Here is a 25,811-nt window from a genome sequence, read left to right on the forward strand (position 1 = left end):
CCATTAACTCAGGAAATGCACATTTATATAACCTAATGACACAAGTATCAAAGACTGATAATGTCACAACAACTCTGAACCCTGTTATATTAAGTGGCCCACAATCTTCAGGGGAGGAGGACAACACTGAATCAGTGTTGATAAAGGATGTGGACTTGGACTGAGAACTTCACCACCATTGTGACTCTGTTCACTCCATACCTGAAGATGGTGCTAGCTCGCATCGAGAACATGTTAGTTGAAAGCTATTGCAAATAAGGGTAATAGGATCAACAGATGACAAAGGCTTAACATTTGCCCGAAATATCAAACCAGGGCAATAGACCCACCATTGTTTAAGTAGGCTCCATGGCCAATGTACCTAATCCTCTAAGTGACAACTGACTCAGGCAATCGCCCCAATATATAAAGCCCTCAAATGCCCCCAGACGTTGAATTCTCATAAATGCTGAGGATGGCTCGTAACCTTACAGTGCCAGTGAACACAGTGAACTAAATCCGCATGCCACTAGTTTTCCACCCAACATCTTGGGGGCCCACTCCTGGCCTCTGGCCATCTCCAAATTAGACGAAATCAAGACTTTCCACTTTAGTAAGTTTCATAATTTAACATTTACTCCGCTCTTTCAGTCCGAAGGCCCCCTATGATAGCTTCACTCGGGGAATGCATTAAAATTGTTAAAACGCAATAATGGATCTAAAGAACATCAATAGGAGTCACATTGAAAGAGTTGAATTTTTGGGCCATGTTGGTCCTATAGGATGAATGCACTAGAATTACTTTCATCCTGCATAACGACCATGCCCTTTGTGCCCTACAATCTTCTTCATGTTTCCTTTCCATGGGTATGAAAAATGAACCTGAATCTAAAGTACTCTACGCTGCTTACCTACTACCAGCGGTAGTTACTGGTTCACATGTTTCTGTTGATACTGCAATCATGATTCAGTATTCTTACTGGTCCACATTTGTCTAACCCTACTATAGAGAAAAAATGAAGGCCAACATTTAATTCTGATGGAGGATTAAAAGTAAAAGGTAAGGTATTGTGTATTAGTCTAAACTATATTGGAGTTTTTTTGAGTAATTGATTTGCATACAATACACAGAACCCATCATGAAATAGGAAATCTACTCCACGCGTGTCCTCCAAACTAAGCATGTGCTCTTGGAATGTTGCAGGCTTACGCAGACATCTAGCCAACAGTGAGGGTGAGGCATGTCTTCAGGCTTGTGATTTTATATGTCTGTAGACAATGCTAGCACATCTCTGATTTTGTGTTTGATGGCTTTCCTGTCTCTGTACTGGGGTGAATGTATGACATAATTGTGAATTCTGTTCATCAATTGTTCTTTTTACTGTCCATGACGCCAGATCTGTGCCTCCACTTCCTTCCTGTCCTAAAGATGGATGCATTACTCTGGTTAAACAGAGTAGCTAACTAACTTCTTTATTTCTTCAATCTATGCAGTGCTGGACTCAATGGTGTTCTGTCTGTCTACCCCTTAATATGGGAATGAAGGGAACCCAAGAAGCAGTATTGCCCTAGATTTAACAAAGCTACCCTATGACTTTAAGTTGAATCACTTATTGTTGTCAGAACATTGCTTCAAATCACTTTAAAGGTAAACTCAAATAATACTGCCTAGGCTCACAGTCTTAGACAAGATATCTGCTCTTCCCTGGGAACTAAACTTGAGGCGCATACTGGCACCTCCTTAGTGTTCTCTGACGCCACAAAGATATTTAGTGACACTGATGTGCTACCAGTACTTACGGCGCCACCTTCCCCATGCACAGAAAGACTGGTGTAGGCTTGGAGTGTAGTAGCTTTAAAGACTACTTGTCATATTTGTGGGTGGCTACTGAGTCTTTATCTCCATTTTTATGTATTTGTACGCCAAATGTACTGTCTATAACCCATGGTTAATATTTACTTGAGGCGAACGGTTGAAGCCGCCTATCTGTTATCTCTCCAAGGTCGTACTAACCAGGATGGCGCTCATCTTGTGTCATTTACTAAATGTTTGTTCTGTGTTCTGCAATCCTGGAATGAGAACAGCTATAGAGCTGATCCGTTATTGTTTATTCTGTGTATACTCAGTCTATTTCGCCTTCAGAATTTTGTATAGCCAAAACCTGTTGTTGTTTTGCATTGCTGATTGAAATCTAATAATTCTGCATTTTACTGTATATGTTTTGATGATTATAATGGTTATACCGATGAGACATTATGATAATTTGTTTATTGAATATGCAACTAAACTATTAATTGATTAACTGGATACCTAAGTTAGACCCAACCAGATGAGGCAGATTTACAAAGAGTGTTCGTAGCGCGGTGCAGCAAGGCAAGTTGTTACACTGTGTAAATTGGAGAGAGCTGATGAGCGCCATAGTTACAAAGACATGGCGCTCTTCAGCTCTCTCTCAGTACTGGCGCTATTGTGGCTGTCCAGCGCCAACACAGGCACCCTTGTGCCATGCTGCAAGGGCGTCCGCATTTGCGACCAGGAGAGGCATTTTCCATTTCCTATGTGTGATGCAGAATGCACCATGTCTAGAAAAAGACAATAACGATGCGAATAAACATATTTCTCCTCGTTACGCCTCTCTGTGGTAGGCGCGCCTATTTCACACAATTCCACTTTACAAACCTTAGTAAATCTGGAATTGGTGAAATCCATGGGTGGATGCACATGAACACCCATGATCCCCCCCTTGGAAAGCCTACCGATAGGAAACATAACACAACGCAACACAAGTCGCTGTGTTGAGTTGCATTTCTTTACAAAGTTTTGCAAGGCCACGCAACTCAAGCCTTGCATGGCTTTGTAAAACCCCTGAGCCGTCTTGCACAATGTAAGGACAACACAAAGGCTAAGTAAATCTGCCCCAGTACTTTTACTAGGAGTTACGGTTAGTAATAATATTAACAAAGCTTAATTTGCTAACAATCAATGCAGGGGCATAACATTTTTCTGAGGAGTCCACCATTGGTGCAGCTAAATGCCAGGACTGCATAGTCCCAGGCCACCTAGATTTAATTTCACCTCATGCCTCATTTTTCACCACACTGCACTTCCTGTCTCTTTATCTCATTCTTGTAAGTTTTGGTTTATCCCTACTTTCTCCCTTTGCTGCTGGTTTCATATCTCCATATTCCCCTTTCTTGATCTGTTTGTGTGTGTCTTATGCTCTGGGTCAAAGTCTGAAAAATAAATCTGGTTCTGCAAAATTAAGATTTGGTGCCCCCCACCTACTACCACTGGCATCAAGAAACACAGTGGATGGGAGAGGAATGTATTCTGGGTCCTTGGGCATTAGATTGGAGACAAGATGACAGTGGAAGGAAGAAAAGCCCTACCAGAAAAGGACGCACATGTGCACTTGCCCAGCAGTCTGAGATGACTGTTACAGGGGGAAGCTTGTTGTTCAGGTTGTCCTGCTTTAAAGAGAGCCCCAGAAGAAAAATAAATAATATAAATAAAAAGGTGAAAAGCAAAGAGGCCAACATAAGAAGAAATAGCAGCCACGAAGACAATTTTAGAAGTGGTGGAGGCAGCAGAAAATGAAGAGACAGGTGAGAAGACCCTTGCCGGGGAAAATTTGCAGAGGGATCCCACAAGAGCTTCTGCACAAGGAGTTCAGACAGTATGTCTAGCCTGCTGAGAAAGACGTGTGTATAGGGGGGGGCAAGGGTTGATGGAGAACACACAGGGAAGGATTGATTAGAAAAGAGTGTCTCAAAGACCAAAAGGAGTGGCGAGAGACAGAGGAGAAAAAGAGGAAGTAGGAGAGAAGAATGAAATGCTGAAGGTAGCAACATGAAAAGATAAAAAGTAACACAAAACGTAGTGAATGTGAGGAAAAGGAGAGAACAAATACAACAACAGAAAGAACAGAGTGGCTGAAGGGAGTGGCTTTGTCGACCAACCCGGGCCTGGATTTGAAAGCTCCCAGCAAGTTGCGCTGCACTCTGTCTTTCAGGATGTCCTGAAACCAGGCCATGGGTGACCCTGGAATACCAATCTCCTGTAGTCTTAGAAGTATCTTAGCATGGGGCACCATATCGAATGCTGTGGGTAGGTCTAAGAGCAGGAGCATGGCTGGGATGTCAACATCCAGCCAGTACCTGATGATGTCAGTCACGTCCACTAAGTCCTTCTCGGTGCTGTGCTCGTCTCTGAAGCCCTATTGTGAAGGGTCAAAGATATTATTTACTTCGAGATAATCAGTCAATTGTTTATTACCTTCCATCAGCTTGCCTAAGACCATAAGTAGTGAGGCAGTTCTATAGGCTGAAAGGATTGATGGATTCATATTGCTCCGCTTTTGGATAGGTATAATCTGCACCGATTTTCAGGCTGAGGGAATTTTTCCTGTCTCTATAGATAAATTGAATAGCGTTTTTACTGCAGGGATAATCTGGCTAGCTAACAGGGCTACGATCCTGGACAGACAGGGGTCCATTGGGGAGTAGGATTTTGCTCTTTCAAGCACATGCTGAATTTGTTTCAGGGTGAAAGTTTGGAAATTATCCAGCCTGTAGCACCTGGAATTAGAAGAGGGGCTGTCGTTTAACTCAGCAGTAGATTGGTGTGACTTACTAGTGAAGTTTTGGTAGATTAACTTGATCTTATCTTCAAAGTAATCAGCAAGAGAATCGCATAATTCCTGTATAGCCTGAAATGGATGTGTACAGGCAGGGGGCTGGACACACTCCTTAAGAGTTTTAAACAGTTCTAAAGAGCAATTGCCTCTAAAGAATAAATGAGTAAATGGGCAGAGAAGAGTGAGCCAAATTATGAAGTATAGGATCAATTATTAAAGGTGAAGGCTAAATGCTGGTGAGCTCTGCCTGATACCCAGAACTACTACTGGGTGACACAACTTACCACCACCAACAGTTGGGGTTTTCTTCCCCCAGATGAACCTGCATTCCAGAGATGGACAAGCTCAATATGCAGCTATTGGGTTACCTCTGGGATAAATATGGCACACCTAGGAACAACTCCCTCCTTGGCCCAACAGCAACTATGGTTACTCTCTTGCATACAGCTTTGAAGGCCCTGGGATGACGGGGTAAAATCGCACAAGCTACTCCCCTTTGGGATACTGCGGAATTAGGCAACCTGGGAGTGCAGCCAAGATTTGATAAGTGGGTCCTAATTGGCCTTTCCTGAGTAGGGACCTCTGGGCTCATGGAGACATCCTCCCTTGGATGGACTTCCAGCGCGACTATCAACTACCCTCCACCGAGATCTACTGCTATTTCCAGGTCTGTCATACACTTAGGACAGTATTGCCAAAGGGAGCAGAGCTCCTAGAGTCTTCACCTCTAGAAGATTGCATATTAGATGACTACATGCCATGGACAGCGACCTCCTTGACATATAAAAAGTTACTCAACAACATACCTGACACACTGCAGCACTTGAGGAAACAATGGGCCCATGACATTGAGGAGCTAGAAGATGATGATTGGGTGGAGGCTGTGGCATCCCCGAGGGTGGTGGCCATATTGGCGGTATCCTATTGGTTCAATTAAAATTACAACATCGGTCCTACTATGCCCAGACAACATTGGTTAAGATGAGTAGAGTGAGGACAGAGAGTTGTCTGCAAGGGTGTGGGCAAATAGCCATGTATGTCCAGCTTGTGTGGGAATACCCATCACTACAAAGATGTTGGAAAGCGGTGATGGCATATATGTGTCAAGCGACTGGGTGCTCGATGATTGTCTTTGAGAAATGGTGACTCCTTAACGTCTGGAGAGCAAGGGACCTAAATCGCATGGCACAAATATGGCGGACACTGGGACTAATGCTTGCTAAACGTAATATTGCACGATTGTGGAGGACAGAGCAGCCGCTCCATTTGGGAAACTGGAAACGTGATATGGATTGGTGTATGTTGGCTGAGATGGTGCTATATGAAGTATGGGGTTGGCCCAAAAGTGGACGCAAATCTGAGGCCCATGGAATGCTTACAGGGGGCAATACCTGTAATGCTTTAGGGCCTGATTTAGATCTTGACGGACAGGTTACTCCGTCACAATGGTGATGGATATCCCATCCGCCGAAATTGAAATCCTATTATATCATATTGGATTTATATTACGGCGGCTGGGATATCCGTCACCATTGTGATGGAGTAACCCGTCTAACAAGATCTAAATCAGGCCATTCCTTTCTTTTGGTCTGGTAGAGTCGCTGTCGGGTCCCTCTGTGTCCCGCACGAATGTTGACTGAGTTGGTGAGTGGGGGTTCTGTTGAATATATATAGAGAGTTGCGATGTTTATTCAATTTATTGAAATGTCTGTGCACCACTATTCTATCTAGCTGTATTTTACTGAAATGTCAATAAACAGAGTTGTAAAAAAAAAAAGGAAAGGTGAAGGCTAATGTTTCTGAAGGTGTTTCAAATGTCCTACATGAGACTGAAAAGGCCCTTAGGGTCTCACCTACCATTGACCACAAAATAAAACGAATGGGTGAAGAAATACGTTGATATTTTTACATTATTACATAGAAAACTAAGGTAAAAAAGGTTCAAAGAAGAGAGGAAATTAGCAAAGAGGCCAGAGTTGTCAGCAGCTATAGAACATTGAACCACAGATTTCTCTGTAAATTCCAGTGCAATATGTGAGAAGGAACCAGCAAGAAGTGTTTGCTTGTGGAAGTGCATGGATGTAATAAGTCAAGCACATACCAATTTTAGAGGTACAGCCTGGCTTACATCAGACGAGAAATATAGAGGTATGAGAGGTGGAGGAAAAGAGTGTGACATGGGGCAAGCTAGACAATGACTTATGCCTACACTTGATGACACCCAATAGACCCTTGGTTATGAGGCACTGGGGAGTAGACATCCTCCCTTTCCAGGGTTCCTCACCCAGGGAGGGGTAGATGCTAGTAACAGAAACACTGGGTTTTAGAGTGAAGCATGCTGGGCTTAGAACAAAGGTTTATGCACAAGGCAATACTGCAAGCTTAAGCACAAGTGCGCTAAGAGTGCAGGGGAGCATGCAGAACTACAAAGCATGGCTACTGCAAAAGAAATTTGGAACAGTAATAGAGGAGAAAAAGGAAGGAGAAAAGGGACTTTTGGAAATGCCAATACTGCGGTCAAAGTGGAAACACTGGGAAAGTGGTTGGACCTCCACCCAGAAAGAGTGAGTGCAAAAATTATATGGATAGTCTTAATGGAGGTTTTTCGCACACCCTACAGTCGTCCCAAACATCACTGATGGGCAGGGAATTTGCACAGCGTTATTTGAATGAAAAATACATCATTGAAAAAAATTAAGGAAGAAGTTCCTGAAAATAGAATGTGTCTCCCATTTTCATTCATGCATGAATAAGAGCTTATTATACAACCTTTGAGCATTATACCTATAATTATTTTGGCTCTATCATCGGCGTTCGATACAGTCAACCATGAAAAGCTACTAGAATGTCTAGAATTCAGGATGGGACTAGGGGGAACCGTTCTCGAGTGGTTCAAATAATTTCTACAGAACCGCTCGCAGAGATTCTTAATTAATCGCAACATATCATCCCCTTCCCCGATAACGATTGGTGTCCCCCAAAGTTCATCTCTCTCCCCAACTCTCTTTAACCTCTATCTCGAACCATTAGCTGAAATTCTACGTATCGCCAACATCTCTTTCCACATGTACGCAGACAACACTCAGATCTACATCAAAATTCCATCTCTAGAGGAGGTCAAAATAATGAATGATGCTCTGAAACAGACTGTTCAATGACTTGCTAGCAACCAGCTCAAACTTAATGTGCAAAAAAACAAATTCTTAATTTCCCCTACGAAAAGATCCCCTGACATACTTGAGTGGACCAACTCGATCACCGCACTGAACTGCACCCCAACCATAGTGGACTCCGCCAAATCACTAGGAATCACACTAGACAAAAACCTAAACACGCGAGCCCACATAAACTCACTGGACAAAAATGCCAGGTTTCACCTAAGCTACCTGAGAAATCTCAAACCTTTCCTAGATACTTTGGACCTAAAAACGGCAGTTCAGGCTTTAGTTATCTCTAGGATCGAATACGGATGCTCAACCTTTTCTGGCCTACCCAAGATCTCAACAGCTCCCCTAAAAGCCTGTCTTAATGCAGCTGCAAGACTCCTAACTGGCTCAAAAAAATTCAATCACATTTCACCGCACCTGAAGGCCCTGCATTGGCTGCCATATGAAGCCAGAATCCAACTCCAATTGGCCTGTATCACTCATAAAGCTGTACACTCCAAGTCTCCTGTGTATCTTGTTCAGAAAATCGTGGTTTCTGGAGGCGGTAGGCACTCCCGGTGTGCAAGGGATTTTGTGTTGAAACCACCCCTCTTCCGGAAGAAGAAAACATACAACAGAGCTTTCTCTGGGGCTGCCCCCAGAATCTGGAACTCGCTGCCGCCTTACATCAGAAGAATACCTGCTCTATCAGGGTTCAAAAAAGAAGTGAAGACTTTCCTAATGGGCAAATTCCTACCCTAAGCTCTCGCAGCGCTTCTGCAGTTTCAGCAGTCCAGAGATTTGCTTTATCTTGTACTTGAACTCTTCTGGGATTGCCGACTCTGCTCTCACATATGTAAACCACGTGACTCCTTTTTCAGTGACGTTGCCTACCATTCTGTATTCTTTTCAACCTCACTGTCACTTTAAGAGCAAAGGCTGGTGCCTGTAGTCTCCCTCTGCTCTTGCCAACGTCCTCCTGCTACCTCCCCAACTGTTCTCCTGTTCACCACCCCTATTCCCTGTGTATAGCCTGTTTTTCCCTGCACTGTTTTCTCATGTTTGCATGCTTCAATTTGTATCTAACTTGTTTTTGCTAATCCTTGTAAATAACTTGCTACTGCTGTAAAGCGCTCTGATACCCTAACGGGTCATGTTTGCGCTATACAAAACACTAAATAAATAAATAAAATACCCAAGAAGGAGAGTGGGAGAGTTCAGATTAATGGGCAACTTGCAATGGCCTGAAGGGAGGTGGTCAATAAAAAACTTCACAAGGAGAGAAGGCAGCACAGTTCCTTACACCAGTGTGGACAGAGCCATAGACAAGGCGAGGGGCTGTGGAAGAGGAGCTGATATGGCAAAATGTGATATAAAATGTGCCTTTAGATTGTAGCTGTTACACCCAAGCAAAGTTGCTAGGAATCCAGGTGGACAGCATAATGTATGTGGCAGAAAGCCATGCCAATGGGTCATTCGACATTGTGTTCGTTTTTTTAAAGATTTAGCACATTCCTATAGCGGCTAGTGAGGTGGAAACGAGGAATGGATTTGGCTTTGCATCATCTTGACAACTTCTTATTTGCAGGAGCTGATGAGGGTGACAACTCGTGTAGAAAGAAGGGTGTTGCATGAATTCTCGAAGGTACCGGAAGCACGCTAACCAAAATATTGTATAATTAGGAATAGAGCTGGATTTAATGAGAATGGGAAACAGGCTGCGTTTGGAAAAACTGACAAAACAAAAAGAGCTTCTCGGTGAGAGAAAGAGATTGAAACAGTGCGAACTGCGGGAAGTACAACAGCGACTGGGACACGTTAATTTTGTATAGAAATATTCAGCACCAGGAAGAGTGTTTTGCAGGAGATGGGCAAATGTAACAAAATGTGTTCAATAACTGCATCACAGAGAGAACCTGAACAAATGAGTGAGGGAGGATTTGGAGACATGCAAGAGGTTTTTGCCCAACTGTAATGGCCGGAGTATTTTGACTGATGCAAAGTTGAGACACTCGCAGTTATTTTTAAGTGAATTTGATAGCAGCATGCTCAACTGGTTTTGGTGTACTGTAGGAGTGCTTGGTGCCCTGAAATGTGACCAAAAAAGTGGTTGGAGAAAATGTATGGCATTGCATTTTTGGAGTGCTTCTTTGCACTGGTGATATCTGTGCACTGACGACACGAGGTCAGCAATATTAGAGTGATATTACTGAGTGATAATGAAACATTGTGCAAGCTTTGAAGAGATTGTCTGTGAAGGAGAAATGCCTAGGTAAAGTGTTGAGAGAAATGGTACTACAGTGTTTGCCTTTGAGCATTGTGAAGCAAACAAAACATAATTTCCATGAACAACAATGTGGCTGATGCGCTGTTGTTTAAGTTGGACGCGGTTAAATGGACTGGCTCCAGAGGAGGATATGTTATTCGGAATGGAAATGTAATTTGTTCAGAATGCTATATATTGTTATTTTTTTGGGTGTGTTTAGGATGTCTGAAATATTTAGGAGAAAAGGAGGCGATGGTTTGCTATGTGATAAGGTGAAGATGGGTGAAATTGGTATGTTTGTAGCTAGGGAAGAGCAAAACGGACCAAAAATGCAAAGGGGTAGTTGTATGGCTAAAACAATTGGAGAACGAGAGAGCGTCATTGGATGTGGGTGAAGACATTTTGTGAGCACACGCAGAGAATGGGAGAGAGCCTCTTAACACGGTAAAATGGAATGAGAGTGAAAGAAGGAGAAGTGCTGGCAATCTGAAGAAAGGGTTGGACAGGTTGTGGGTTGAAAGAGATAACATTTGGAGCACATTTCTTCCACATTGAGGCAACCACAGAAGGAGCAATGATAGGACTGAACAAGAGAGAGGTTATGAAACTACGTAGGTGGTGGTCAGAAAAGTAAAGGGTGTATGCGAGGGACAACAGTGGACATGAATCAAGCAAGTGATGGTTATAATTGTTTTAAGGTAGAAGGGGGCTGGAGATTTGGATATGTGGACATTCCATAGTATTATAGGTGGAAAAGAATATAATGGCTTGGGTATGCCGATAGGGTTATGCTTGAGAAGTAGAGGTGGCACAGTCAGGTAGAGCGGGGATGAGATGGCCACAGCTACAGCTACAGGAACAGGAAAAAAAGGATGCTCTAATAAGGTGATGTTACATTTCAGAGAGAACCACCCTACAAAAGACAAGACTAGCATTGACGAAGGTGAATAAAAAACAGGCCTGGTTCAGATAGGTGAAGGTTGCGGGGCTGAAAGGTACGGTAGGCGCGATAGCTGCTGAAAAGAGTGTGGAGGGGCAAGGAAAGCCTCAGCAGTGGATAAAGAAAGAAGTGGATTGAACAGAGAAATTGGCAGTTTCTGTAAAATGCTGGTAGAAGGAGTAATGAATCTCCCACTGATAAAGTACGATTGTCCGGAGATACTTAGGCAAGATGGAGTACATCCATCACGTGCAGGAACAGAAGTGCGCCTGTCAGTACTGATGACATCATGAGTGAATTTGCGTATAAAAAAAGAAAATAAACAGTTGAGATGAGGCAAAAAAAAAAAATTCCAGCTGATTTTTTTTCTGAGTGGTGAACATTAAGAAAATAACTGTTCTGTGTTGCACATTAAATAAAAATGTAATCGAATTGAGACACATAAAAAGACTGCAGCAGTCCCACTGGAGTGGACAGGCAACAGAAAGACAAGTTGATTCTAGTTATAAAGTTGAAGAACATAAGGACATTGTGGTGTGGGCGATCGTCATGTTCTCTCCGAATCAACCACTGGTATTAGCGTTAGGACACAGAAGACATATACACCTCCTCCCTTTTACAAGTCAGAGCATTGCAGAAATACACGCTGGCTTACTTTTAAATTATTCAAGTGGCGTTACATCTTTGAAGCAGTTTAGGCCTTTAGCACGTGGTGGATTTTCCAGCTGGCCCTGGACTTGGGCCATGGTAGTTGTGAATACATTTATCGTCACTCCAAGGTCTTGAGTGCTTAGAATGGCAGCCAGAAGCCTCACACTCGGCATCTGTTCTTCACGGGGTGAAATCCCGTCCTCACCTTGGTAATACATCACACTCCCGAGTCTGCCCAGAGCACGCGCCCGGGGCAATAAAGACCCACCCGTGTGTACAGCTGTGTAATTAGCAGATTACAACGCACCCGTCAGGCCTCGCAGATGTACATTGATCAATACCATATCCTGTACGTCCTGCCTATAGGCGCCACATAGGACTATATAAGAGAGGGCTGGAAGAGTGACTGAGACACGTCATTGCCTGCTTCTTTCCTGCACCGGATTCATTTTGAAAGCCAGGTGAGTTTTTATTCAACTACCGCTACTCTCACGGGTTTAACTGCTTATTTTTAAGTCTTTTTATGTCAACTTAGTGGCGAGGGCAAAGGGGGCAGCTTGTGAACATCAGTTATCAGTCTCAACACACAGATAACAAATATAATGCAGACATCAACAACACAAACTAAGCTCCACCAGCATAGCCAACACCAACACCTTCAGCAATGGCAGCGCAAGCTTCGCTCGCACCCATCACTACACAGCACGTGCAGCTGCAGCGCGTGCATCACTCATGAAACACGTGTACATGCATGTGCAGCAGGAGCTGGCAAAGCTTCCCTCTTACACAGCTCACGCCCAGCAGAAAGGCAAGCTTCCTTCACACAGAAATGCCCAGAAGGCGCAGCAGCGGGGCAAGCTTCCCTTGCGCAGGGCCAGTGAGTGTACCTAGAAGAACGGAAACAGTGAGCTGACGTTTGCGTGGGATGGAGTGAGAAGGGCTAATGGAAAGAATATGTTGTTACAGATTGGCCACCACTGTCTTTAACCCTTCATTCCCCTCCTCTGTCCCCAGGATGATCGTGTTGCTTGCCTCCCTCCTGCTGGTAGAGTCTGCATTTGCTGCAAACAGTAAGTAACAAACATAGGTAACGCTAATAGGCTTGCCTTTTTCATAGAGCTTGGAAACAGAAACACATATACACACATTTACACAAGGACACAGCAACGTCGCTACAGGCATCCATACATGCAGACAGAAACCAAGACCCATACAGAGGCCGATGTACAAAGAACAGTATGGACCACTGCACCCATACACAGGGAACAACACCCCTACATAGAACACACAAACACATACAAAACAACAGAGACTCGGGCACTCATACACACAGATAACACCTTTGCAGACATCCATGTACAGACAGCGCTCATGCAGTGGTAGGTGCATACACTGCAACATAGACAGGCCTCCATACACATACGTTACAGACCACCCCTACATCCCATACATTGATGACCATAGATACAACTGCCCAAACATAAAAAAAACACCCATACTTGCCTCTTTGTAAATAGAGAACACTTGCCCACATAACCATGCACACAATGCAGCAAAGATGCAGACACCCATGCACAAAGACCACAAACACACGCAAGCAGTGGATGGATGGTTAGATGGATGGGTGGATGAATTACTAGGTAGATTCAATACCTTCAGTCTTTATGATATTGTCAATTCGTTCTGTTTGTATTTTGATACTTTGAAGGGATTCACTCTTTACTGTGGTTATATTTTGCCAACTCTTGATACAGCGCAAAGATTGCCTTTCTACCTCGCACCTAGTTCCTTTTTAGGTCTCGGCTGGCGTGGGCTGCGCACATGCGCAGTCTCGCTGGCGAGATTTAACGTTTTTGGGTATTTTCTGTAAAGGGCTTTAAGCCCCGCCCCTCTTTCCCATTGGCCGGCCTCACCGTTTATGCTAAACGGTGGCCAGCCATTGGGAAAGAGCTCTTTGTAACGTTCACTTTTGGCTTTTTGAGCTGTCCCACTTGGACTGGCTCGTCTGCCTTCAGTGCGTCGCAAGAGGTTTCCTATATTTATGGGGCCATGTGTTTCAAACACATGGCCCCATAAAGACAAGCTCCGGCATGATCCTCTTTTGTTTTCGGGACCGCTTTTGCCATGGCCACCAGCAATTCAGGCTTGGTGCCTGGCTTATCTCAAGCAAAAGCTGTCCGTGCAGAAGCTAATCATGTCCCGGTTAGTAACCTATGATGATAGCGAGGTACCAGTAAGCAATTCTGGTACTTGTAGTTTTCTTTCTCGTTATAGCTACAGGCCTGTAGGTACTACCGGGAACGAGAAAAAAAAATCACAGGACGCGCTAGGCTTACACCTGGCCCGGGTCAGTGTGAGACCTATGTCCCTGTTTAGAGAAAGCAATTAGATAGCGAAATCCGTGTTTTTTCAAGACACGTGTTGCTGTGCCCTGTGACTTTAACAGGCCGCTCCTGGGGGTATAAAAGAGGCAGTCGGCACTCAGAGGGATGCAAGCAGAGTTATTGTCAGGCAGACCAGCAGATGTGGTGTTAGCAGAGTCGTGGTAAGTGTATTAGTAGTGGAAGTGTTTATCCTGGCGCATGTTAGCGTGTAGCGCTTTTTGCTCAAGAGAAGAGTACTGTGTAACAGGGATAAGCGGCTGCGAGACAGCACGATCTGTTACATAGACCTGGCTTTGAGTAAACACTGCGGGCCGTGGCCCTTTGTAAACCCCAAATCAGTGAAAGTTCATTTTCCGAAGCGGAAATTGAAGTTTCGTTACGCCATTGAGCGGGCTGCCTTAAGGCCTGAGCGTAAAAGGGAGGGTTTCCCTTCTCCTCGCGATCCCGCCTTAATTGCCTCAACAAAACCGTTTTTTACAGAGATGGGATTTTAGTTTAAATATAGTTTTACGCCAGGTTTGTGTACTAAGACGTTTTTAACCTCATTTGATAATTTTACTTACGTTACGTGTAAGAATAATCTATTTTATTTGGACTTACTGGGTAAGTGTTGAAGTTTTTATTTTATACTTCGCTCGGTCCTCCATGGTCCTTTTATAACCCTTTTGTTTGTTTTATTTCCTTCTGCAGTCTGGCACTCTTATCGTATAGAAGGCCAGTAACTTCACCGAAGGGTCACGTAAAGTTCTATAAAACTTAACCCAAAAACGTTCACAAATTTCTTCGTTGTAAATGCATTTTCCAGGGAGCATGTTACGGTTTTTAAAGTTCTGCTAATAATTTCGTCCTCTTCGTTCAGCTGGTCAGTCTCAAGCACCTCTGTTGCTCCCTCACCCCTCCGACTATCCATTGTTCCCCCCACCGTCTCCTTTGTTGCTCTCCAACCTAGTGGTACTTTAAAAAAAAAAACATTTTGCAAGCTGTAGGGAGGTCTTGCCTGCTGCTATTTGCCACTGGGCCTTTGATTATTACAAAATATGTATTTGTGTAAAAAATAAATCTATTCACGTTTCTATTATTATTGCTGTTATGATGAGAGCTGCTTATACCTTTAAAGTAAAGAACAAACTCATTTTCGCAGGAGAACAAACAGTCTACTGAAAAAATAGACAGTAAGAGATGTTGCCTGGATCATGTGCCCAGAAATGAATTGCAGGATAGAAAAGCATTATTCATTTTGTCATCTCATTTGTGGCCCGTGTGTATACAGGGTGCCCACACGAAGACAACCACTGTCCTTTCATGGCACTGAAATTATTCCCACCACGAGGCTCAAGCATGCTCTTTTTTACCTTTTACACTGTAATCCAGAGTTTATAAAGAGGCCGGTTCTTGGTTAAAGCACGTATATTTCCCACCCAACCCCACTTACCACTGTCTCCTTTGTTGCTCTCCCACACCTAGTGGTACATTAAATACAATGATCATTTTGTTTTATGATGGGAGGTCTTGGCAGCTGGCATTTGCCACTGGGCCTTTCCTCACTACAAGAAGTGTTTTTGTGTAAGTGTATTTTTCTTTTCTAAATGTATCAATCCAAGTGGCATACACAATCTCAGATCAGTAAATATAACAAACACTTGCAATGCAATAGGTCTCGCCTTTGTGAGAGTTTGAGCTATTGGCATTGTAAATGACAATGCCTTTTATTTATATGTTTTAAAAACATGCAAGTGTTGTGGAAACACGCACCTTGTACTTATAGTCCTTGCTTATCCGAAGCAAGGCTGGCAGATAAACAGGCGTAGTTACTGCCAGACTTGCATCCCGTAAGCAACAACTATAAATACAAAGTGCGTGTTTATGCACAACTTGCACATTTTCAAAACGCATAAATAAAAGGCATTCTCATTTACAATGTCAATAGCTCAAAATTTCGCAAATGCGAGACCTATTGCCAGGGAATAACCACAAATCACAAACGACTCCATAAACCTACAACTCTCCCGATGCAGCAGATGGCAAGGGTGCTGTGAGGACATGAGCGGGAGGAAGCCTTATTTTCATGTCTGTCCTGCCCCCCGCCCCCTGGTGTGTACACCATCTCTCACTCCATCACCATGTAATGTTTTTGTGTCTGTCAGGATTTTTTTAAATACCCTTTCGTGTTGAAAAGTGAACCGATACATCCGGCCGCCTCTACACATGGAGCAGCCGCAGCTAAGTATTCCGGGGGGAGGGGGTGGCAATCAATAATTCAGCAGAAATTAGCCAGCATTTCCTGAGCAAGACAGGAACACTGCAAATTGACTGGGGAGTGTGGTTTGTGGGGGGTGTTGGCGACGATGGGAGAAGAGGTGGTCTGAAGGTGTTGGCCCTGATGGCTGGCGGGGGGAGGGGCGCAGGTGACCTACTGAAACCTCCAGGTGTCCACCTGTTGCGTCGTCTCAAGACCCAGCAACGTTTTATTATGTTTGGAAAATTAATGACATTTAAAAACAAGCATTTGCAATGCAATAGGTCTCGCCTTTGTGACAGTTTGAGCTATTGGCATTGTAAATGACAGTGCCTTTCATTTATGTGTTTTGAAAACCTGTAAGCGGTGCGCAAACACACACTATGCACTTATAGTCTTTGCTTACGAGAAGCAAGGCTGGCAGTAAAAGAGGCGCAGTTACTGCCAGCCTTGCTTCTCGTAAGCAACAACTATAAGTACAAAGTGCGTGTTTACGCACCGCTTGCAGGTTTTCAAAACACATAAATAAAAGGCATTGTCATTTACAATGCCAATAGCTCAAACTTATGCAAAGGTGAGACCTATTGCATTGCAAATGCTTGTTTCAGATTGTGAATAGGCGTTATATGGTACTTTGGGTGGTGTTTCAGTTACTGGTTTATGTTGTGGAACAGGTATTTGTATGGCGCCTATGCTGCTCCAGATGTGTTTGGCAGCTGTGGGTGGCTAGCCTGTTGGAGGGCTGGCGTGGTTTGGCTTTATTAAATATAAATAAAGTACATCTTAGGCACAGTTATACAAGGGTGGATGAGATAACTATTTATTCAAACATCTTCCATGCTAAATCCATCACAAACAAATTAAGCAAACCAAAACATTATCTCCAGTTTAAGTTGATTGTCCAAGAATTTAAATGATACCACAGTTTGGCATTTTTTAGTGTCTAATAACCCCTTAAAATATCTGCTTAAATGTTCACATTTGCATCTCAACGTTCATAAAGCAGCATTTTCAAGGGGTCACATAAACTGTAAAAGAACTCCAAACTTCAGCGTCTGTGCTTTATTGTGGCTTTACTGAGGCCTTCAAATAAATATCTAACTGCCAGGGAGGGCTTTGATGCTCCCAGCAGCTCCACGGTGTGAACACAAAATAAATCTCACACTGACAGTCAGCAGAAAGATTTAAATCCTGTATGTCACGACCGGAATATGAATGGTGTGCCTGCCTGCTAGTGCAATAAATCTCTATACCGTGGAGAATAACCTGTGAATGCTAGCTGGCAACTGCGAACATTTCTTGTCCTGAGGAAAAACGCGGTATTTCTAAAGCATCAATGTCCGTTTGCTATCAGTCACTGAGCATGCTGAAAAAGCTACAATACCTAGATAACAATGGAATCGAAAAGTCTGCTTAATTTGCCTTTAAATGCACAATATAGCATCTCATTAACCCCTTTCATGCTGCAGCGCTCAGTCAGTCCATTGCATGCTCTCCTGGTGAATTTCTACAGAATTCCAGTGGCACCAGCTTTAAAGTGTAACATCTGCAGACTTAAGCACATGAGTGCAGCTGCAAAGTGTGACACTTCCACACTGGCTTATTGGGTTCTAAGGTACTGCAGTGCCACTGGGATCCTGTCGTTTATGTATCAGGTGCACCGTGCACGCGATTGGTCCAGGAATATAATATTATGTGTCACACTGGAAGCATTAGCAGAAACATGCCACTAGACAGTGTCTCTACCCCACTTGTTACAGGAATAGTGACCAATAAAGTCTGCCGATCTGACTTTTTGGGGCTGGCATAACCCAATACTTTATTTTTTTAAATGCATAATATACACATAGACATACACTTGCACTCTGGGCCTTGGATGAGCCACCTTGAGCCATTACATTCTTCAGCTGAGGATCCTTCAGCCATTGGCATGGGACCTCAGTGGTGCTGGAACAATTTTCAGAGTGGGAGCAGCAGTGGTAGGTGCAGGCAAGTGCGGTGAGGGGGGTTGGGGCGGGGCGCTGCGTGGGGATATCTCGACAGATGACGGAATAGGAGTTATTTAATTTGCCCTATTCCGTCGTCTGTCGAGATCCCCCTTGCCCAGCCCCACCACGCTTACCTGCACCGGCCGCTGCTGAGTGGGAGTGTTGCCAGCCGTGAAATATCACCAAAGTCAAAGGGACGCTGCAAAATCATGCAGAGAACAAGTCAGCAGGCGCGTGGCAAGGGCGTGGTATGTAGCTGGTGGTGCATTTTGGAGTATATTTCACAAATATATGACAAAAGCGTGGTGAGGTAGTGCACTGTCCTTTAGGGACAGCATATTTTCCATTGAAATGGTCAATAAGTGTACACAGGCGTGCAGTTTTATTGATAAACCTATACAGTGCACGAACAACAAACTACGTAAATCTGGTTTCAGTGAAGATTTATCATTTGCACATCACTAAGTTAAGTGTCCTGATTTGTTTTGATCCTAGTAAAATCTTCGTTTCCATCACTCTTGAGAATTACAAAAGAGTGCTTCATTTCTGTTCTCTTACCTGCTGACATATTTAAAGTATATGTACAATCCCTTCACAGGTATTTACATTTTGTTGTGTTAGAGCAAAAACTATGTTCTACAGCCATTTCTTTCGCATTCATTGTACTCCAGCAAAATTGTCACATAATTTATTTTACAAAATTCTTTCACTTTGCAGTCAGAGAATGAAACGTAGACACCATTCTCCATGTTAAAAGAATAAGTGGAAATGTGTCAGAAGACATAGCCTGACATCTGACCTCTGGCTTTGAACGCAAACAGTGGCAGCTCCTTGCTAAGGCAGAGGAGCGTTGCTCCACTGCGCAAAAAGGAAAAATAAAAATGACAATAACGTATCGTTATTGTCATGTTTTCTTCCTATTGCATTCAGTCTATGGCCTGTGTACAGTGTGGGGCGGAGCTGGCTAGAGTAGGGGAGGAGAGGTTTGTACTCCCAAAGTGGACATGATCTGTTTGGCCGGTTAGGTTATGTTGGAGCAGAATGAGCGTATCAAATCTATGAGTTGTGGACAATTTCATGTACGTGTTATAGCCTATGCAGACGACATAGCGGTGGCATCCTCAGACCCTGCGCAAGCAGTAACTGAGATAGAAAGATTAGCTGACATATTTGGCGAGGCTTCAGGCTATAAGTTAAATGCCTCTTAAACACAGATTGTATATACTATGCTGGCATGCCCAGGCAATGTACGGGTAATTGATGAAGCCACATATTTAGGTATTAAAGTTAGAATGTCTTTGCAGGGTTTGATAGAAGTGAATTGGGGTAGTATTGTTTATGGGATCCAAAAGCAGTTAGATCGTTTAGAATGCTTGCACCTCACGATGGTGGGAAGATGCAATGTACTTAAGATGATTATCCTTCCTAGAGTTATGTATTACTTTAGGGCGGTACCGCTGGAATTAACCAAAATACAACTCCAGGGAGTCCAATCTATCTGTGATAGGTTTATATGGGGACAGAGGAAAGCGAGACGGGCGTTTAAGTATATGATGTTACCGTGTAATCGGGGGGGGGGGTGGTGGGTTCCTAATTTTACCTTTTATTATTAAGTATGTATACTTCAAAACTTACGTATATTGTCGACAGGTGAAGATGAGTTGATAGCGAAATGACCGCCAATATATCAGATGTTGTTAGGATTAGAAGCTATAAACTTCTTAGTTAAGTTTTATTAACCAAGTTACTTTTAAAAAAACTCGGTTCAAGGTAGTGCTTGCAGTGTATAAGGTCTGGAAATCGGTACGGAAAATGTTAGACATCTCACGGTTTAGTTTTTATACGCCGTTAAATGCGTCATCTATTTTCCCCGCTATATTTTGTGACTTCAGGATGCAGAGTTGGAGGGCTAAAGGGATTAGACACTTAGGAGATCTATACGAGGGGGGGACATTAGATTCATTTTCAGGGCTAGTGAATAGATATGGACTTCAGCTACAGGAATTTTTCAAATATTTGCAAGTTCGGGATCTCTTAGTTAAACATCATAAGGGTGAGGGAATAACTATGTCCTCTACGGTTGTGGCAATTAGAAGGCGGGTACCGCTAGGGGTATTGTATGCGATATTAATCGAGACACAACCAGATGATATGACTGCACAAATGGTTAAATGGAGTGAACGGTTGGGCCAGGAGGGCGAGTATGTGCAGCAATCAATTGACTATTTTTGACTTTTATCATACACCTGAGAGGATGATGAAGTGGGGGGTTCTAATGATGGGAAGTGCTTTAGCTGTAGTATGGAAAGAGCTGGCATTGTGCATGTGTTTTTCGACTGCAATGTGCTTCAGCAATTAAGGCTTCAAATAGACCAGTTCTTGTCGGAAATCCTGGGGCTGCAAATATATATGACAAGGGATATAATGTTGATGGGGGTATGGGATAATCTACAATTTGGTCAGCCAGCATATAAATTCAGATATATTATATTCATTGCAGAGGAGGTGGCACAGTTATCAGTTTGGTTGCAGCGGTACGCCCCTACGTTTGAGATGTGGCAGGCTACATTTTATAACATTTTTAATTTAGAATATAGCCTTCACTCTCTTAAGTTAATGATGCGCAAAAAATTGGGTATCCAGATCTGGGGCCCAATGGTAGAACATCTGAATTAATTGTATGATCTAGGTCATGGGTACTCACAAACTTTGTCTCGGGGCCAAATTTACAGTGTGGTTTATGGCCGAGGGCCGCACCGGTGGGGGCGGGGGCAGTGGGGGAGGGGGGCGTGGCTTGAGCAAAAAAAACTATGCCCATGAGGTTGAACACAGGCCCCTGCAGCAGACGCCTTCGTCCACTGAGCCACCAGACCCGGCATACACACATCTCTCTCTATTTATCTATATCTCTCTTTCTCTCTCGCTCTGTCTCCCTCCCTCTCTCTATCTCTCTCTCCCTCCCTCTTTCTATCGCTCCCTCCCTCTCTGTCTCCCTCCCTCTCTCTACCACTCTCTCTCTCTCCCTCCCTCTCTCTCTCTCTCCCTCCCTCTCTCTGTCTCCCTCCCTCTCTCTTTCTCTCTGTCTCCCTCCAACTCTCTATCTCTGTCTCCCCCTCTCTCTCTGTCTCCCTCCCTCTCTCTCCCTCTGTCTCCCTCCCTCTGTCTATCTCTGTCTCCCTCCCTCGGTCTCCCTCTCTCTGTCTCCCTCCCTCTCTCCCTCTGTCTGTCTCCCTCCGTCTGTCGCCCTCCTCCCTCTCTCTCTCTCTCTCTCTCTCTCTCTCTCTCTCTCTCTCTCTCTCTCTCACTCTCTCTATCTCTCCCTCCCTCCCTCCCTCTCTCCGTCTCCCTCCCTCTATCACTCTCTCTCTCTCCCTCTCTCCCTCCCTCCGTCTCCCTCTGTCTCACTCACTCTGCTTGTCTCCCTCTCTCTCTCCCTCTTTCTCTCTGTCTCCCTCCCTCTCTCTCTGTCTCCCTCCCTCCCTCTGTCTCCCTCCCTCCCTCTGTCTCCTTCCCTCTCTCTGTCTCCCTCCCTCTGTCTCCCTCTCTCTCTCTGTCTCCCTCTCTCTCTCTCTGTCTCCCTCTCTCTCTCTGTCTCCCTCTCCCTCCCTGTCTCCCTCTCCCTCCCTGTCTCCCTCTCTCCCTCCCTGTCTCCCTCTCTCTCTGTCTCCCTCTCTCCCTCCCTGTCTCCCTCTCTCTCTCCCTGTCTCCCTCTCTCTCTCTGTCCCCCTCTCTCTCTCTGTCTCCCTCTCTCTGTCTCCCTCCCTGTCTGTCTCTGTCTCCCTCCCTCCATCTCCCTCTCTCTGTCCCCATCTGTCTCCCTCTGTCTGTCTTCCTCTGTCACCTCACCCGCTGCTCTCACTCCCTGCTGCCCTCCGTCACCTCACCCACTGCTCTCACACCCTGCTGTCCTCGTCACCCTCTGTCACCTCACCCCGCGTGTGTCACCCCGGGCTGAGACTGCTTCCCAGGCACACACACAGCTGCACCCGAGTACTTCACAGGTCTTTAAAAGACCATTCACTCCTTAATGAGGCTTTGTTGTATTTCACCTCTTCTTAGCGCCCCTGCATCTCCACTCAATCAGAGGGGAGATGCAGGGGAGCTAAGATGAGGTGAAATAAAACAAAGCCTCATTAACAAGTGAATGGTCTTTAAAAGAATCGCCCGGCCCCCATAGCTCCGCGCTGCTGCAACCGGCGGTGTTTGCGGACACTCTTTTAAAAAAAATAAAAAAGCACAGGTCCGATGTCTGCAAGGTCCGCGGGCAGCCAAGGAAGGCTTGCTGGGCCGCTGGCGGCCCGCGGGCCGTACTATGAGTACCCGTGATCTAGGTAAAATGTGGCATGTATTTCTTTTTTGTATTCGCTGCTCTGGCTCTATGTTATGTTCTGATATATGTTTGCCATGACCTTGAACAATTATGTATAAAATATGTGCTATCAAAAGCTACGGATTGAATAATAATTTTTTTTTTTTTTTTAAATGAACTGTATGGCCGGCCCTCTGGGGCCGACCAAACAGCTCATGCGCACTTTGCATGCTCCCCACCAGTCTGCATTACACAGCCTGGTGAGGAACATGCAAAAACTCCCTGTACCTGTCTGAGCGCCGAACCACAGCACTCAGACCAATCACACATTGTTGATTGGCTCAGGAGAGCCTGCTGCCCGGGTGCTTTCTGCTGCCGGCCGGGACTGGCACTGGAAGATGAAGAGGACAAAGGAGAGGCGTCCGTCCGTTTTAGGTAAGTCCTTTTTATTTATTTTTTCTCCTTCCCCCTAAACCCCCCCCCCACCCCCACGCCTCACCACCCCAGTCCTAGTCCGGTAGCAACTGCTACTGAATACACATAAAATGTGCTAAGGTAAAAAATAAATGTAAAGTCATCTTTATTGCTCATTCATCTTCTGAACTCCAGCATGTTTATTTCTGGGGGTGCTGTAGGGCCTTTGCCTTCTTACTGGACACTTGATGGCTCTGGTACAAACTCAGCCCAGGACCTCCCTCTTGCCTGCCACTGGGATGCTACTGACAGAGTTAGTGCACCCTAAAGTATACAATAAGTGATGTATGGAATGCTTGAGTTAATCTCAGCCACTGGAAGTCGGTTTGTATCCCAATCCCTCATTATTTTGCCACCTTAGTTTGGACCCAGCTATATGCAAATCAGTCTTGACCGTCCTCCTATGGGAATAGTCCAGCTTGATCTTCCTAGCCGGGTCCTCCCTGAACTGGACCACAAGCAAACCCAGTTTTGCCTGACTTTGCCCTTGTTATGGGTTCATCAGCCGGGTATGGTTTGGTGAGTGCACCCAACAGCTCTTCTTTCCTGCCACAGGATGCTGTTTACATGTGAGCATGGCCGGTAGCTCTAGTCCCCTTCTCTAGAATGCCACTCACAACCAGGGCACACCCAGCTACTCTTCTCCCTTGCTGCCAGGCCATTGCTGCTGTTAAGCATGGCCGGGGGCTTTCTCCAGCTGCACACAAACATTGGCAAAGCCAATGGATATGGCTTGAAAATCACCATACGAAGTCAACTTATTGACTGTGCCCATGCTTGGAAATACAATATCACTGAAACTAAACACAAAAGTCACCAATGCACATTTTTAGAAGTCACCTATTGAAGATCAAACATTTCAGTTATTTGGAAGATCATGTTATCTAACGTCAGAAATAACTCTTTAGGTGCTCTAGCGGCAATAAATTATTCAGCCCCCGTCAACTCTCTCGCACTATTCATGTTTTCACTCCATCAGGGAACTCACACCTATATTTAAACTCTCACCACTCCATTCACACTCTCGCCACATCCATTATCTTTCCCTTATACAGTTTCACATTCATTTACTTTGATGCCTCAACACTCTCACTACCTCCACAGTCTTGCCACTATGCTCTTTCAAGTACAACCTGTTGCACCTCACCCTCCTGTCCCACTTTCCCCCAGGGACCATCTGCTCTCTCATCCCATCCACCAACACACCTTATTAACTCTCTCCCTCTTCCTCCATCTCATCTTTGCAACCTCTTCCCAATCCACGTTGAAAAAACCCATGAACTCCTTCATGCTCCACTGCTCTCTCAATCAACCTCTGTTCCGCCTAGGGAGTTAGTGATCAGGAGGTGCAGTGTCATGGGGCTCAGAGATATGAGAGCCCAAAACACTTCAATTATATCTGATTTTGAAACCATTGGATAGAAACAAATTACCAATGCTGCCTAGGTGCTAGGAAAAACCATTTGGCATGTCAGGCACCAGCTGTTTTGTTCCACAGAAACAACCCCTTTCTTATGTGGGTGCAGGGGTTGTTTCTGAAAAATAAAAGCATTGTCAAGCAGGTGTCATTACATTTTTGCAGGCAATCCATCGCGTTTTTTCTTAAGTGAACCTGCTTTGTCAACGCAAACACTTTTGGTGAAAATCCCCTGCCATATCAGCATGGCTGGACTGGGAACAGAAACCATCCCTGGCAATTCCGCTCGATCCGCTGCTGGGGGTGGAGGAGGGGAGGGGGTAATGAGGGAAGGTGTGCTACTGAGAAGTGGGGGTGGGGGGAGGGGTGCTAGTGTCAAGCACCGCTGGTGTAGTGGTAAAGGGGGCCGATACTTACCAGCACTGCTGCAACACCGGTCCCCAGTAACAAATCCGGCCCCACGCGTCAAAAACCTGCTGCCACCCTGCCGGCCCACCGGAAAACGCCCGGTGCCCGCTAAGGCCAGTGCGGCCCTCCATATCAGCAAAGAACTCTAAATTTGAAGACCCATTCACCCAAACCATCCAAATATGAAATATCCACTACTATATGTTACAAAAATATAATACTTGGATGTCTGCAAACCAAATTTAAAAGCCTGTGTCCAAATTCCAATCAGCCTTCAGAAAGTACGAGGCTATCGAGACATTTAGGGGGCGAAACACGTGCTGGTTGCTCACAGCACACCAACAATATACAAGTGTAACATTCAGATGGAATAATTTACACTGAAGTTGGAGCGATACAACTATTACCAAATAAAAACTGAAATTTCAAAGAGACAGCAAAGACTGCGCTTTTTTTTAACTTAAGGGTAGATACTTTTTATTAAAGGGTAGATACACTCAATCCTTTCCGCACGTATACCAATACAGAGGGTAAGTTGGTCCAAACCTCAATAAGTGGACTACCCACTTGGCCTATAAATATTTCTCAACAGTGAGGGAGTGCTGGACCTTGATGCACACCGTAATAAAAACTGAAATAAGGTATTACAGCTGAGTTGTGATATCACAATGCCTAACGTCAGAGTCAGCAAGCGGGGCGAAGAAGGTCATGGAGCAAAATTACAGGTGCAGCTTAAACATTGAAAATGGGAACAGTTTTTTTCCTTTTGCTATGGTTTTCTAGAAAGAACAATGTTTCATCATGAAGGAGATATTTATGGCAACATGTTTGCTTTATAGGTCATTGCAGGAAAGGTCATTGGGGAAAGATCGAATCTCTGAATGTTTCTACACAATCTGAGCAACAGCATGGTTTAATCTAATTTACATTAAACTGATTCTAATTTTTTCTTGGAAAAATTACTTACTGCTTTTTT

General features: G+C 44.5%; 1 protein-coding gene across 1 annotated transcript in view; it reads left to right on the plus strand.

Moving 5' to 3' along the window:
- Positions 1–11,979: 11,979 nt before the first annotated feature.
- Positions 11,980–25,811, plus strand: part of LOC146811786 (zymogen granule membrane protein 16-like) — a 55,126-nt gene continuing 41,294 nt past the window's right edge. Inside the window, exons 1-2 of the mRNA XM_085618772.1 lie at positions 11,980–12,080; positions 12,634–12,689. Coding sequence (XP_085474898.1) covers positions 12,635–12,689 — 55 coding nt within the window. The 5' untranslated portion in view covers positions 11,980–12,080; position 12,634. The remainder of the gene's footprint in view (positions 12,081–12,633; positions 12,690–25,811) is intronic.

The sequence above is a fragment of the Triturus cristatus genome, chromosome 7 (assembly GCF_964204655.1).
Source record: "Triturus cristatus chromosome 7, aTriCri1.1, whole genome shotgun sequence".
In the NCBI taxonomy this organism is placed as follows: Eukaryota; Metazoa; Chordata; class Amphibia; order Caudata; family Salamandridae; genus Triturus; species Triturus cristatus.